This window comes from Nyctibius grandis, chromosome 16 (assembly GCF_013368605.1).
Source record: "Nyctibius grandis isolate bNycGra1 chromosome 16, bNycGra1.pri, whole genome shotgun sequence".
Classification (NCBI taxonomy): Eukaryota; Metazoa; Chordata; class Aves; order Nyctibiiformes; family Nyctibiidae; genus Nyctibius; species Nyctibius grandis.
Window position 1 is genome coordinate 11,077,284 of NC_090673.1, and position 14,737 is coordinate 11,092,020.

The 14,737-nt window shown below is 46.8% G+C and overlaps 1 protein-coding gene across 8 annotated transcripts in view; it reads right to left on the minus strand.

Annotated features, from left to right (window-relative positions):
* Positions 1-1,169: 1,169 nt before the first annotated feature.
* Positions 1,170-14,737, minus strand: part of DNM1 (dynamin 1) — a 67,612-nt gene continuing 54,044 nt past the window's right edge. For 2 of the 8 annotated variants that reach the window (XM_068413684.1, XM_068413677.1), the window contains 5 exons: positions 14,400-14,511; positions 11,713-11,883; positions 11,295-11,536; positions 10,673-10,891; positions 1,170-3,199 (listed from right to left, as the gene is read on the minus strand). In XM_068413684.1, the coding sequence (XP_068269785.1) occupies positions 3,130-3,199; positions 10,673-10,891; positions 11,295-11,536; positions 11,713-11,883; positions 14,400-14,511 (814 nt within the window). In that variant the 3' untranslated portion in view covers positions 1,170-3,129. Of the gene's footprint in view, positions 3,203-3,489; positions 3,998-7,375; positions 7,413-10,672; positions 10,892-11,294; positions 11,537-11,712; positions 11,884-14,399; positions 14,512-14,737 lie in introns of those variants that run through there. The other 6 variants (XM_068413679.1, XM_068413675.1, XM_068413681.1 and 3 more) reach the window with 5 other exon arrangements.

The window sequence follows — 14,737 nt, forward strand, 5'->3', positions numbered from 1 at the left end:
TACACTGGGAAGAGGACAGTTTCGTTGACAGGCTGTAGATCAGCAGACAGGGGTTTATCTTGCCTGGGCAGGGTAGCTGGTGTTCTCAGCACAATGTACTTAACCTTTGATAGAGGTTTCTAGTTTTGCAAAATAAAGCTCTTAATACTTGAATAAATACATAGTTTTGCCTTCAAAAATATAATATTCTTTAAGAACAACCCTATGTATAACACCAGGGATAGATGGAACAGTTCCAGTGAGGAAATAGAAATAAGACAGGGTAGGGCAGGCAATGCTTGTTGCCTCATTTGCGTAGAAGCTGAAGTTACAACCCATAAAAACACAGAAGACTGAGAGCTAGAACACACACAGGAAGTACTTGTCTGTTCCCTCAACCCCCACCAGTATCTACGATGAATAAAATCTTCAAGGAGATTTTTAGCTTATTAAAGACTTACTAGGGAGATTCTACAAGCACCACGGCCAGTTGTAGCCAAGAGCACACACAGCTAAATCAGGCATCAATAGGACAGTGATTTAAGGCAGCAACCCCAATGCTCCTGGTCTCTTCCTGCTGGAGCCCCATTACACAGGGCTTAAGGAATCCATTGCAAGTGTTGGAATGACAGCGCTAAGGTCAGGAGTTACAGAGAAACGTGGTTGTCACTGAAAAGCAGCGACCATGATCCGAGACCCGTAGCACTCACTGTTCTGGCATGGAGGTTTACACAGTTCATACTAGGGGGAGAAATCTCACTTCAGCCTCAAAGCAGCTTCCAAGGAGGAGCTGGCTGTGTGTGTTACGAGTGTGGTTAGGCTGCACGTCAGCTATGGGCCCCTGCTTGGCAGAGAAACTACAACTCAGCACCCGCTTGCTGTGTTCCACAAACAGCCCGGGAAAAAATACCTTTTTAAGAACCAAGCAATTCTGTGTGCAGAACTCCCACCTTCTCCATGTTCAGTCACTGAAGCACCTCCATGCATTTTCCTTTATAACGGAGAAAGGCAGCTAACTTCTGCATGCGACAAGCTCCTTCACTCTGCTGCAGCTCCTGGACACCACTGTTGATGCAGATCTGTTCCACCTTCCCTATTAGTGATAGCACCTGCTTGCATGTCAAGCTTTTTTAGCTCTATGGGATGAAAAGATGAGGTTATAATTAAACACAGTTTGAAAATCACCCAGAGAAAGAGAGAGATGGTTTTATTCTAGTCATGGAGACCTTCATTATACAGAAATGATAGTTTATTTCATCCAATAAACAAGAGTGACAGGTAGATCACAAACTGCATCACAGCTACTACCAGCACTGAGACAGTTCACCCACAAGTCTGGGGTAATACAATAACCCAACTGCACACAGCAGAGAATTTAACAATCAGCTCAAAAACTCAACATCAGGATTTGGTTAACTTTTCGGATGTGTGTATGTGTATATATATATGTATATAGATATTCTTTCCCTACTTAAGTATTTCCTAAAATCCACATGGAAGCACAAATGGCTTTAAACACCTGGACATATATAGATTTTTCATCTTATATATATATATTTATAGATATTTATAACAGTAAAGATATGTTTCTCATTACTACAATATACTTGTTTAACTCCTTTAAGCAGCTGGGAATAAAAAAAAACCAAAACAACAGTTTCACTACAGTCACATCTGATATGTGTGTGTCACAAAATACAAACAAAACAAGCCATGTGTGAGATTCGAGTCAGACCATTCCAGGACAGAACAGCTAAGAGGCAGGCAAAGAGTCTGAGGCCTACATGTCAAATGGTGGTTTGGGGCTCTCCGGGCGGGAGGGACTGGCCTTGCCCGGCCGGCTGGAGGTCAAAGACAAGAAAAAACAAAGAAAAAAAGGGAAAGGGGAAGGGAAGGAAAAAGGGGGAGAAGCAGTAAAACAATAGTTAAAATACAGAAAGGAACTGGCATCAGAACAACAGAGGATCCACAACAGAAATTAAGAGCAATAGCACTGAAATAACTTAAATCTGCACCAGGCCTGGTTGAAGGCCTGCAACACAGGCGGCTCGTTCAGCTCTGGCAGAGACATGACATCTGAGATGGACAGGGTTGATATATTTTTAATTCTCAAGTCTTTTTTTTAATACACGTAGCACGGAAAGTAAAAACCAAACCTTAAGAAGATGAGTTGCGATCAACAACGGTTACAAGTTTCCCCAAACACACACCACCCACATGCAAGAAGGAAAGGCTACAGAAGTCACCACAGTACCCAAAACACACCCAAAGATGCGCTTATCCAAAGCAGAAATATTTTCAACAAAACATGACACAGCAAACTCCCTGAAAACGTTTGGTCTGTCCGTTGGCAAGGGGGGAGCAGCGTTCTCTATTCCCCTCTCCCTGCTGGGTTCAGGAAAGTCAGCCAAAAATGATGATGCAAGACAAGTGCTGGCAGGAGCCGGTGCGTCACCAGCAGCTCTTCCCCAGCTCTTCGGGGAGCCGAGCGCGAGCAGGTCCGCGTGCCCCCTCCCCGCTGAGGTGTGTGCGCTACCTCAGACCACTCTAGCAGGACTGTGCCGATCCATCGAGTCCCCCCCTTCCTTCACCTCCCTGCCTCACTCACAGAAGGTTGATTGCACTGTTCCCAACGTGAATTTTTGCACCTTAGAAGTCAAACTAATACACAGGACATTTAATCTGTTCCTAACGGTGTCACACGTTTTGACAGTATTTTTTCTTCTAAGTCACACTTTTGTTGTCTTAACTACGAGAAAAGAAAATAGCTACAGATCAGCCCTAGGTGCTACAGCTATCTGTGCGGGCAGGACACTTATCCAGGCTAGACCAGGCAGATGAGATTACTGGACGGACAGCCACCGCCTGGGCTTAGGGATGTCCCTGCGGCTGGTCCCTCCGAGGAGCCTGGGTACGTCAGGGATCCGTGCCACTCAGTGGAGGCTACTCTACGCTCACAAAGCAATACAGGACGCACGAGTGAAGACGAAGAGCTCAATCACTAGGCTAGTGTTTTACGACACACCAGGAAGGGGTGGTGGGAGGCAGAGGTGTGGGATGGATGAGAGGAGTGACTGTGGCTGTGGAAGGGAGGGTGGAATGGGGAAGCTGCCAGCACAGCGCTCGTCGCCAGCTGTCTACAGCCTCGAGTTATAAATCTAAGAGGGGCGGTTCAGCCGGTCGGATTATGGTGGGTCGAGTAGGTGAGGCGGGGCCCCTTCTGCTGTGAAAAAGCAGAAAACAAAAAAAACAAGAGAACACACACTGTGGTTAGCACAGCAATCGCAGTCACAATCACACATGCTTCTCCACCTCGCCTGAGCCAGCAAGAGAATAAAACCTGAGGCACAAACCAGAGCTCAGCTCCATGAAGGAGACTTGCAGGTCTATTAGAGGTCTCGCAGCGGCCTTTCTGCCCAGCGCAGCTCACCGTTAAGCTGGATGGCCAGCCTGGCTTCCCCTCGGGAGTCTGCAAGTGCAGAGGTTTATTGCCAGTGAGCGCCCTGGCTCTGGAATGAGAGTGGAGAAGCACGGACAACAGTGAGCTCCTGTATCAAGCACATGACGGTCACACAGCATGGATGGGCCCTCTGAGACGCGCTGCTGTCAGAGGCTCTTGGCTAGTTTGGAGAAGCACCTTCCCCTGCCCTCGAGGCTGCTGCAAGCCTGAGATTCCCTGTTCCAATCCATGACACCGATCCGTGATGTTAGGGGCGAGCTTGTTGCTTTCAGTTCCCTAGTTCTGGTGCTCAGCAAATGCAGCTTTTGCTTCAATAAAAGGAACTTTGGCCACTGCTACTCCATTCTGTTTCAGCTCTTTTGCTGGTGCTTTAGCTAGGTAAGTGGGCAGCAGCTTGAGTGCTTGCCCTCTGCATGGATCGAGTGCTCTAGGGTCTCCTTCCTGTAAGGAACTGGGGAAAACCAAAACCCCAGAAAATACAAGACAACACCCCAGCTGTCTCTCTCAACTCATTCCTTGAAAGACCACTTCAGACTCAGACTAGAGGCTTTAAGAAGTCTACAAATAAAAAAACCCAAATGTTCTGTAAGTCAGTGAATCCAATCTATGTTCTTCCTTTAAAGCGTGCTCCCTGCAGTGTCTGCAACCTGAACAGTGTCGTGATGGTAAGTCATTATAATTAAATTGCTCAGTACCAAGCCAGAGTAGTTTTACAGTCCAAACTGCCTGAAATGCAAAGAGCAAACCCAACAGGACATAGAGAGGAAGTATTTGCACTGATCATAGAGAACCAGGTGTCGCAGAATTAATGCCTGAACAATCCCACACTGACAAGCTTCAATTTAGATTACAGAGAATCAGCTGAGTGCTGGGAGTGAAGCCCTCCCCTAAAGCAGGGGCAGAGGAGGATATTTGCACCTGCAGTCTCCTGAGGTAGGGAACTCTTTGTTCTGCACTGCCTGCAAGTCTCCAGCCATGCTGGTACCAGAGGAGCTGTACTCCCATGAACTGGGGCAAGCTCCCTCACCTCAGCAAGTGAAGCAGAGCAGTTCTACCATCCTGTTTATTACACCTCAGCAGAATTTATTGTTCCATATCTATTAAGCCCCAGATCTCAAAACAATTACAACCACTTGTTCCTTGCCTTGGGAAATGATACATTAAAAAAGCTTCAGACACTAAAACATTTCCAAACATTACTTCCTTGGCTGAAAATGTCAATGGGGACTGCAAGACCCCACTGTCAGCACGCCTCACTGTACAGCCAATACCGATGGGATTGAGCTAACGTGGAAATTATAACACCTTGGAAGGATGCTGAAATAATACTGTCTCCCAGAAGCAAAACTTGCAATGGGAATCTGTGAACCTGAGCTTCAAGACATGGGGGATCTGTGCGTTATCTCTAAGGGGTGCTCATGGTGTAAGTGCAGCCGTACCAACCATCCGATGGCTCCTGCTGTCACTGGAACAGTAACAGCACCTGAATTAAAACCTTGCAGAACTTCCAGCTCAGCCTTTAGTGAGATGCTGTTGCACCATCACATGTGTTAGAAGGCATTTTTTGGAGAAGCTTGAAGGGCTTTTTGCATTTCAGGAGTTTGGACAGGTTGTCCTAACAGCCTCTGTGGATTTACAGGAAAAGGATGCTTGAAGTCGCTGGACTACACTATGTGTTCTGGCAAGAGAGGCCACTTGGCCCTACCAGAACAAACAGGGCTGAAAGGAGCACAAATAATTTTCAGGCAGATGAGCACTTTTTTGTAATGTACAATGATGGATTTTTGCAGACACTTATTTCTCTCATCACTCAGAGCATTTTAGGAGCAGGGATGTCACTTTTTAAAGTTACAGGTTTTGCCTCTGCTCAGGTTTTCCAGAGACACTTGCAGAATCTCTCTGGTAAGGTTACAAAAGGCTGAACACTCTTTCCCAGAACAAAAAGGGACTCTCAGACAGGCAACATTTACCCCTGAAATGCTGCTTCAGTCTGTCTCTCTACACTGCTAGCCAAGCCCTTTTATATGGCTGAAAGGTCACTTTTCTCTGTCAGAGCAACAAGGAACAAAGTTTTGCTCACAGGGAAGCCTATGGCAGTCTCCAGCACACAGAAAATAAGACCTGAGTCCTGGCAGGAGCCTGAGGAGACCAGTTACAGTGATTGTCATGTCCTTTGAAGTCAGTCTTTCAAGCCACATCCAGGCAGAACACCGAGCTAATCACATCTAGGAACCAACGGGCTAACAGAGTTCTGCTGGTAAGGACCTAAGAGAGATGGTGAAACATCACATTTATTCCTTTGGGCTGCAAAAGGTTTTGGGTGGGATTTTTTGGGTTGTTTGTTTTTCCTTTGGTGTTGTTTTGGTTTTTAATTTTTATTTCCTTGGTGCTCTTTATGCCAGATTAAGCCCAGAACGCCCCATAACAGCGAGTCCCAGAGCGAGGTACAGACAACAGCACGCCTCTTTCCTGAGCCTGCTCACCAAGATGCATGTTCCTAGGGCTGCCAGGGATGGCTGCAGTGTTGGAGGAAACTGCTGATTGCTCCCACACCTCTGCAGCACGGCATCAGCAAGGAGGGCTGAGGGATGCCGTCCTCAAAGATGTCAGTCACTGAACGATCACTGCGTTGGTTTGATGTGCTGTGGCACCTCAGCTCTAACTGCAGTTACATGCAGCAGTAACAGACACCCTGTGCTGCGAGATGGGGGGCGAGCTGTGAACCCCGCTGCCCTGGAACAGGGGTTGAACTGCTGCTGTTCCTATCAAGCCAGGACTTCAGCACACACTGTCCACTCCCAGTTCTCCCTGCCACAACAAGCAGCAAGGGAATCTACAGGAGCTGCTGCTGCTCCACTCCCCTCAGTCAGAGCTTTCACTGCAAGAAACAGCATCCACAGAGAAAGGGAGAATGGTCCCAAAAAGCCCACACCTGCCCTCTTCTGCCCTCTCTACCTCTTTGTCAATAAGGGCTGGAAGTTCCCAGGAAAAAGACTCAGGAGAATTGGCCAGATCTCCCTCTTCATAGCTCTCAGCATTAACAGGACAAGGAAGAGTTGTTGGGCCAGTGCCATACACATGAGCCTGCCCCAGTACCCTGGGACATCACTGAACAAGTACAATGCTGCAAACTGCAGGGAGAGACAGGAAAGGGGAACAGGCAGGAGCTCAGGGCAGAGTGTTTGGGAGGATACAGATCACTAAACCCTTCCTCTTGCAGGAGCAGAAGGCAGACGAGAGAAGGCAGTTTGAATGGAAGCAGAAGAGTAACTTGGAAGGCAAAGGGTCTAGTGGAGAACAAGCAAAGGGAGTTCGCTTCTAACTGATGGCAGGACACAAGGATAACAGGGAACATTCGATGTCAGAGTTACCCTGCACTCAGACATGGAAGTCCTGATATTAATGACCCAAACTCCTCCTGCCTTCCATGAGCACTAGGGACACAGTGAGGATGGGAGCACTTCTCCAGCCAGACATTAGAATATAAGAAGAGGAGTCTGAACTAACAGCTCCCCAAGTCTCTATCTTGATCCTAACAGAGCTGACAAATCAAATCAAAATAGAGTTCATTCAGTTATCTCCCAGTCAGTGTGGATATAAGCCAAATGAAAGACACATAGTTTAGACATAAATGTGAGAGCTCAGTCCCCCATCCCACCTCCTCTATCTGGAAGCAGAGAAAGGGTCCTCTGGTAACCTGAAGTCAGGTACTGAGGCTTTCCCAGCTCCTGCAGCTCAAACAGCTGCTCTGTCTCTGATCAGCCAGTTTTTCTGTTCAAGACTCCTCCCTTTACGAGATCCTGGCAGAGGTGGTTCATTGGACAAGGGACTCTGTTACTAACACAAGAACTAGGCAGCAGAGGTGAGCTGCAGAGCAAAGTAACGGAGGATGGGGACACAATGGCTCATGCATTGCAGGGAGAGTGCGAAACGTACCGTGGCTGCCAGTCCTCAGGGGTCACTGATAGTGATTCTGAAAGACAACATGAAATCAACATGGCAGTTCAGACAGTTCAAGGCAGAGGCCACACAGACTGTCAGGAAGGTGGAACAGAGACACACGCGCTCGCACAGACACACATTCACCCGTCCCCCTCCAGAACACGGCACGAGTGCGCTGCTGGGGAGGGCTGCACTCAGCAGGACTTCACACGATCACAGCCACAGCTCCGCACCCATCCAGAGCCCTGTTGTGCAGAGGGGGGCATCCAAAAGCCGTCTCTGTTCGCACACCCACCAGCCGTTGCTCGCTCACCCACCCAGCAAGCCCACTCACGCAGCCAGGCTGACGCTCACACCCGCCGTACACCCGGGGCTCAGCACCCGCCAGCTGGGCACAGCTGGCTTGACTTGTCTCTCACAGAGGACTCCCATCTCCTGACCATATTAAATGCTAGAGTTGAAACCAACAGCTCAGGAAAGAGGGAGATAACATGCAGTCCTGAGCACTACCCAAAAAGGGAAGAAGCAGGTGAAGACTCCTGAAGGTCACAAATCATGATATCAGCTACTCTGACCTCCTGAATAACTGAAGTCATAAAGTCACACGCTTACAGTGATGCTGATCACTTGCACCTTTTTCCTTAGATGTACCAAAGAATGGAGAACCCATTAATGCCTTCAACAGATTTTTTTCCAAGGGTTGAGTCATTCTCACTTAAACTTTCTTTTTTATCTCCTTTGAGCTTGCCTAAGCTCTCTCACCTACAGTTTATCAAACTATTTTAAACTGAAGATACTAAATACCTGGAGGAATATCTTCATCGTTTTCTTTCCCAGAGCAAATCCTCCTGCATACCTCCAACAGGCAAATAGTCCCAGTGCAGCCCTTCATTGCACACAGACAGGACCTTATATTGTTTGCAACTTTCAGCTCCCAAGGTATGTATTTGGCAATATGGACTTCCCTTGTAAACTGAATAAATGCTAAGTACAGCAGCAGGATGGTAAGTAAATCTTGTTTTAAGTGTACTTCATTATATGCAGGAAAACCTTCCTGTGCAAGAAAATGGACCATGTGGTGTTTATATGTGAAAGCGTGTGTCTATACAATTATGTTTATAAAAAAAAAAGTGGAATAACACTTGTCTAGGTTCATCATCCATAAAACCAGATGCTCACACAAACTAGAGACACAAACAAACTGCCAAACTTTACACAGGCATCCGTGTGCATACACACGCAAAGTACCTCCAGCCACCACCGTGCCCTTCCAGTTCACTCCATAACACCAACTCCTACAGCAAAGCCAACTCACACCATATACAAGAGCTTTGTTCCTCTCACACACACGCAGTAGTGTAGCCCAGTTAGCAAGGGAAAAGATGGGTATTAAAAAAAAGCAACAATGGAGATGGCATTCGTTCACCCATGGCAGAAGGACTCGAGTCCAAGTGCTAGCAGGGAACACTCTAATTCTATATACAGGAGAAGAAGAGAAAGAGTCCCTTGTCATTGGAAATTCTCCATTCACCAGTGAACTCAAATGACAAGCTGGTATCAGGATCCGGAGGAGTCTATGAACAACTGGAAGAATCAGAGAGGGGGATCAGAGAATGAGCATCACTTCACAGCTTCTGGAATTACATTCTCAACTCCAGATCAGGGCAGTCAGGTGCAATCTAACCTACCATCTCTCCTTCTAAAGCAAGGGATTGCTTGGCTAAGCATGAAACACTTTCTTCCTCTGCTCCACTCCTGTTCCCGACCTTCCCTAAACCCTTCTACCCCATGCAAAAGGCAGAAAAGACATTAAGACAGGCTATGACAGACTTCTTCAGTAGAGGTCAATTCATTTCAGCCCATTTGGGGAATCCTATCATGATGATCAGGTATATAGAATATTTTCCATGAGTGAAGAAATGAAACTGAGTGAAAGAAGAAAGATGGAGACAGAAAGAAGCGCAAGTATACTAAAAACAAAAGCACAGAGTAACAGTGTATGGAAAAGCAGGGTCACAAGAAGCAAGAGCCAAAATACACAGTAGAAGCATGCTGACATCCATAGGTGCCTCCAGCAGGACTGCAGTCCCTGGGGCAACGCTGGGGCACGTGCAGACAAGTTACTGTGGGAGCTACATCAAGCTGCATAGGGAGGACTGGGGCAGAGGCACCAAGAAAGTAAAACCATTTGCACACATCAGAGTCGGAAACCAGTCTATAATCTCTTTGGACTCATCCGTCTCTGGGCTGGATACAGCCTGGCAGAGAACATTTCCCCTCCAAACAGGCAGCACCAAGTACAAGCCTGGGCACTATCACAGGAGGAAGACTGACCTGCCTCTGCCCTACACCATCCCCACCCATCAACAGGCTGGGTGTTTCCACAGAAAATGGCAAAGCTTCAGACATGTGCCACCAGCACCCACTGGTATTTTCCATGAGGGAAGCGATCCCTCTGGCATGTCACTAGGGAGTTTCTGGTTATGTTTATTCTTTATTCTGCAACTGCCTTCTCTTCCTCACAGGGAGACCAAGTACCCAACATAAAAAAGCATTCCTGGTTCCAGACTGCTTCCTAAATCCTGTTCAGGAACAGGACTGGGCTTAGCTGCCCAGGGGATAATCCCTTATTAGTATGTTGAAGTGTGCTTGAAGTGACTGAACAGGAAAGGGATTAAGTTCCCTAATGGGAAAGCAGAGCTGTGTGATTTGAGCCCTCTAGAATGGAAAATGTTCAAGTTGATTCCAGAAGCAACAAAAATGCCTAAAAAATCCATTTCCCTGCCAGTGATATTGCGATATTCTCCTAGCCAAAAAGCATCTGAACAGCTTAGATAAAGGTCTCTCCAACTCACCTTGAAGAATTCTGGGCCAGGAGAAAAGGGGCAACTTCAGATTTTGGGGAGCCCTACGCAGCAGGGAACTGTCACTCCAGTCCTGTGATTTTTCTGGTGACCACCTCCTACTTGTGAGCAGAGGCGTTGGCATGATTGCTTTAATAAATCCCTTGGGTACAAGATCCTCTTCCCTCACCCTTTGCACAGAGGTTTGTTCAGAGAAGAGGCTGCCCCTCTGCTCCTGAGAGCTGCCTTGGCATTGCCTCATCTGTACAATGAAATCTCAGTAGACATCGATGCTCCTGGCTGTGGACCCAATGCAAATATCCAAAGACTGTACCCACACCATGCACTCCATTCTCCTTTTATGGCCCAGGCAGGCTAAGTGCTGTCAAGGCTGCTACCCCAAAATTGGACATATCCCACCTGCGTGGAGCAGCGTTTCAGGACTTACCTGGGAACACCAGGAGGAGCACGATTAGGCCGAGAAGGAACTTGAGGTGGGGGCCCAAAGGGATCAGGAGAGGCACCTGGCCTGGAGGGCACAGGGGGGGCACCACCCAGCGTGGACCCACCAGCAGGAGGTGGCCCAGGAGCTGGACCTCGAGACCCAGGTCTGGCGGGTGGAACGGCAGGAGCTCTCCTCTGTGGCGTGGGGCTGGACGTAGGGGACCTGGCAAACAAACAAAGAAATTCAACTGCAGCAACAGGCCTGGGCTCCCTCTGTCACCACCAGGTCTCCACATGCTGCCTTCAGTGTTCCTTCTTTAGTTTCATGTCACTTTATGCACCACCCTTTGGCTTTCAAGGGCCACGCCAGGCTTCAGGTTGCCTTCAGAGCTACTTCAGGCCCCATCCAACCTAAGCATTTAGAAGCCTCCACATCCTCTGTAAAGACATAGCAGCCCTACACAGCTTTCAAGGCCTAGGAGCCTCCCAACACAAATACCCAGAACTCTTCATCCACAGGGAGAAGAGGGGAAGAGGAGGACTCCCTGTCTCAGTAGGAGGCCCCAGCTAGCCACTGAAGAGGCATCAGGCCGGTCTGTGGGGCTCTCCCCCTGAGCCTCTGGTACCTGCGTCCAGACGGTACGCTCTGCACCTGCAGCCAAGAGTCGTCCACCGGTGGGGGCATAGGGGTGCTGATGGTGCTGGTGTTGATGTCCCCGATGATGTTGAGGGCCTCTTTCAGGGCATGGTACATGCGCAGCATTTCGTCACGTCGCTGGGCCTGCTCCGCCGATTCCTCCATCAGCGTATTTTGGTCACCACAGGAGTACAGGTTTGCCAGCAGCTCTGAATGGATAAAGTCCTTGGTCTGTAAACAAGTACAAAGAGGGAATCAGCTTCCACCGTCTTCCCCCAAACACTCCATTCTGTCCCCACCTCTTCCTCCTTCCACGCTGCCTTTAGTTTTTCTTCATTCTTTCCCTCTCTATTTTTCCCCCCTTCTCTATGTCTCCCCACCTCCATTGACCACAGTGTGATAAGTACATTGTTTATCATGAGGTGCATGATTGTCTTCGGCATGAGGTCTCTGATGGTTTTGTTGACAATTGCCATGTAGGAATCCACCAGGTTCCTGATGGTTTCCACTTGTCTCTCCAGCTGAGGGTCCATGGAGTGCATGAAACTGTCTGATCCATTCTCCTCCGCTTCACTAGCCTGCAGAGAAAAGGAGAAACAGACTGGTTCTTCAAATGTAACACAAAATTAGCTTTGCATGAGAGAGCTAAGAGAAGGAAAGAAGGGAACACGCAGGAAGCACACGCAATAAATACAACTACTTTAAACTTGCATTTTGAGCTGTGCTTGTCAATGCTCAGCTTGTACAGACTTCTCCAGCTCAGATCTGAGGAGCTTTAACAACAAAGCTGCTCTCTTAGTAGAAAGTTATTACACAAAGGTGAAAGGCAACAGGGACTCTTGACCAGCGTTCACAGGTTATGGCTCTAGTGACTACGCAAAGCTGTATTTTTACTTTTAATGTTTACAGCTTCCTGAAAGGTTCTTCATCTGAGCTGGGTTTTCCATGCCCAGATTCAGTTTAGACCCGAGAATCACTCACTATAAATTAAGCCTTACAGGCTGACACACTGCATCTTTATCCTCAGTATACAAATGAGAACACAGATACAGAGAGGTGAAATAACCGCTCACCTCAATCAGACCAAAAGTAGATGGAGTAACCTAGAAAGCCTTCCCCGATCACTTCAATTGCAAATCATGCATCATAAGTCATAATTATCTCTTATTTCACACCAAGCAGATGAATCTCTTCCTGCCTGCCTGCAATGCACTGCTTAGCTTTCTGTAAGGTAAACCTGGACTGTGCTGTTTGACAACAAGCAGTCCCCAAGGCTCATCCATTTGGGATCAATTTCAAAGCAGCAAAGCATGAAAGACTGCTGTCTTTCTCAATGCTTATTTAAAAAAACACCCTTGATTTTATGAAGAAAAATCTTTCTTTTAAACTGTCCCAGCCTGAAGGATTTGCAGCAGTGTAGGAAATTGCTTATCTTTTGTTTTGGGGAACAAAATATATGAGAAAGGGCAAATTCTTTTGTTCATTTGAGCTTTTCCTGGGAAGATCTTACATAACAAAGGAATGCAAGGTCTCAGTGTGAAACAAAGCAAAGGAAGTGGACATCAAACTGGACAACTTAAAAAAAGAAAAAGAGGGTCAAAAAAACCCAAAATAAGTTTGCACCAAGATTCAGAAGTCATACAAAAAGGGAGAAATAAAAAGAAAAAAGGAAAACTCAAACCAAGAGCAGAAGCAAACAGCAGCAATCCAACAGAAGGTACAGAGAGAGAGAAGCAGCAAATGCCTCTCAGGAAACTGTGACAAAAGGAAAAAAACAGAGAGAACTATCGAGTGAGAGCCCCAGAGGGCAACACAGGTAGAGAGGGTCAGACTTACTTTGTCCTTGTCCTGGCAGGCCAGTTTGAGCATATGTGGAAAAAATTGAAACAAAAAAGGACAAAAAAAATAAAAGAAGACTTTTAGTTGGTCTCAGAATTTGGAGAAGATCCCATAATAGCACTGAACAAGCAAAAGACCAATCCCCCTAAAAATACATAAACACCTCGATTACCCTGGAAGAGGAACAAGTGAATTGTTTAGCTACACTGAAAATCAAAATGGGACGCTCTGCAAAGGAAATCCTATTGTTAGCCACAAAGGGCAATTTACTTACCTACAATGGCTACTTGTTATTCGTTACTTAGGGTTTTGAGCCAGTCAGCCTAGTGATCAGTGTTCCTATGTCAAACCACTCCATCTGCACACCAATAGGTGGCACATGTCCTTTACAAGTCTGTGTTTAAGAGGCCCAGGCTGGCTCAAAGCCAATTTGAAGTCTGTCACTGTTAAGGTCCAGTCCCTAATCCTCTTTTTTTTAATATCACATCAGTTTGTCAGGAAATGCTTTAAGGCAAAAACCACAATCTTCAAGTGTAACAGGAAAGACAAATGCAAGAAGTCTATTAGAAGCAACAAATACAAACAGACAAGCAATTATCACTTTTCTAATGGGAAAACTATTTATAGCAGCTTCCTCTCACAGAGGAACAGGAAGGCTTTGAACAGACACATATACCCAATTCTCCAGAACATACTTTTAAAGCACAGCATAACGCTGACAGCAAGTGGTGTGGGACAAGGCTAAGGGAAGAGATAAGAATTCTTGCCAAAGTAGCACGTTAAGGTAGCTACCAAGCAAAAGAAAAATGCAAAGAACATCCCTTCCTAACTGGGTGGAGGAAGGAATGGGAGAACAACGACTAATAAGCCAGGAACCTCCTAACAACGCTGTACAGTGTTACTGAAAAGGAATGGTGCCTTCGCTCAGCGGACACGTACCACTCAGCAGTCAGGCAGCTAGATGTCCTCCTTCTTCTGGGAATTTAATGTGCACAAAATGAGAGAGCTAGAAGGGTTTATCAGGGCAGTCTTTCCCTACTTTATCACCCCTTTGAAGCTACCACTTACTTTATCCCAAGCGTCCTTAAACAAAGCACCAGGACATACCAAAAACTTAAACTTTTGTTCCAAAATTTCCTCAGCTCAGGGAAGAGACAAAACCTTCACAGGCTTATTTTTAACATGAGGATGCAGCTATTCTTCTTGAGATACATGCTGTGTTCCTTCTCATTCCATTATTATGACAGTAACTTACCCCAACACGCTCTGGGTAGACTCCTGCACGAAGGAAGGAAGCCTTCCAGCTATCCACCTCCTCCTGGGTCTCACAGGCCAGCTCCAGCTGCCGGTAGTCCTTGTAAACATTCCTGAGGGGAAGACAAACATTTTATTCTTCTCTCTTGCAAATCAGAGATTTGCCCATATCTGACAAAGATGTCAATGACCAGGGAATGGAATCTTATAATTTTAAGGCAAAGACACTTAGTCCCTTGCTAGTATCTTCATTATGACCCTGAAGAAGGGAAAAGGAAATTAATTTTTTTATAAGTAAGTTTGCCCCCAAATCAGTTGGGTGTTTCAACAGGGCCTGAA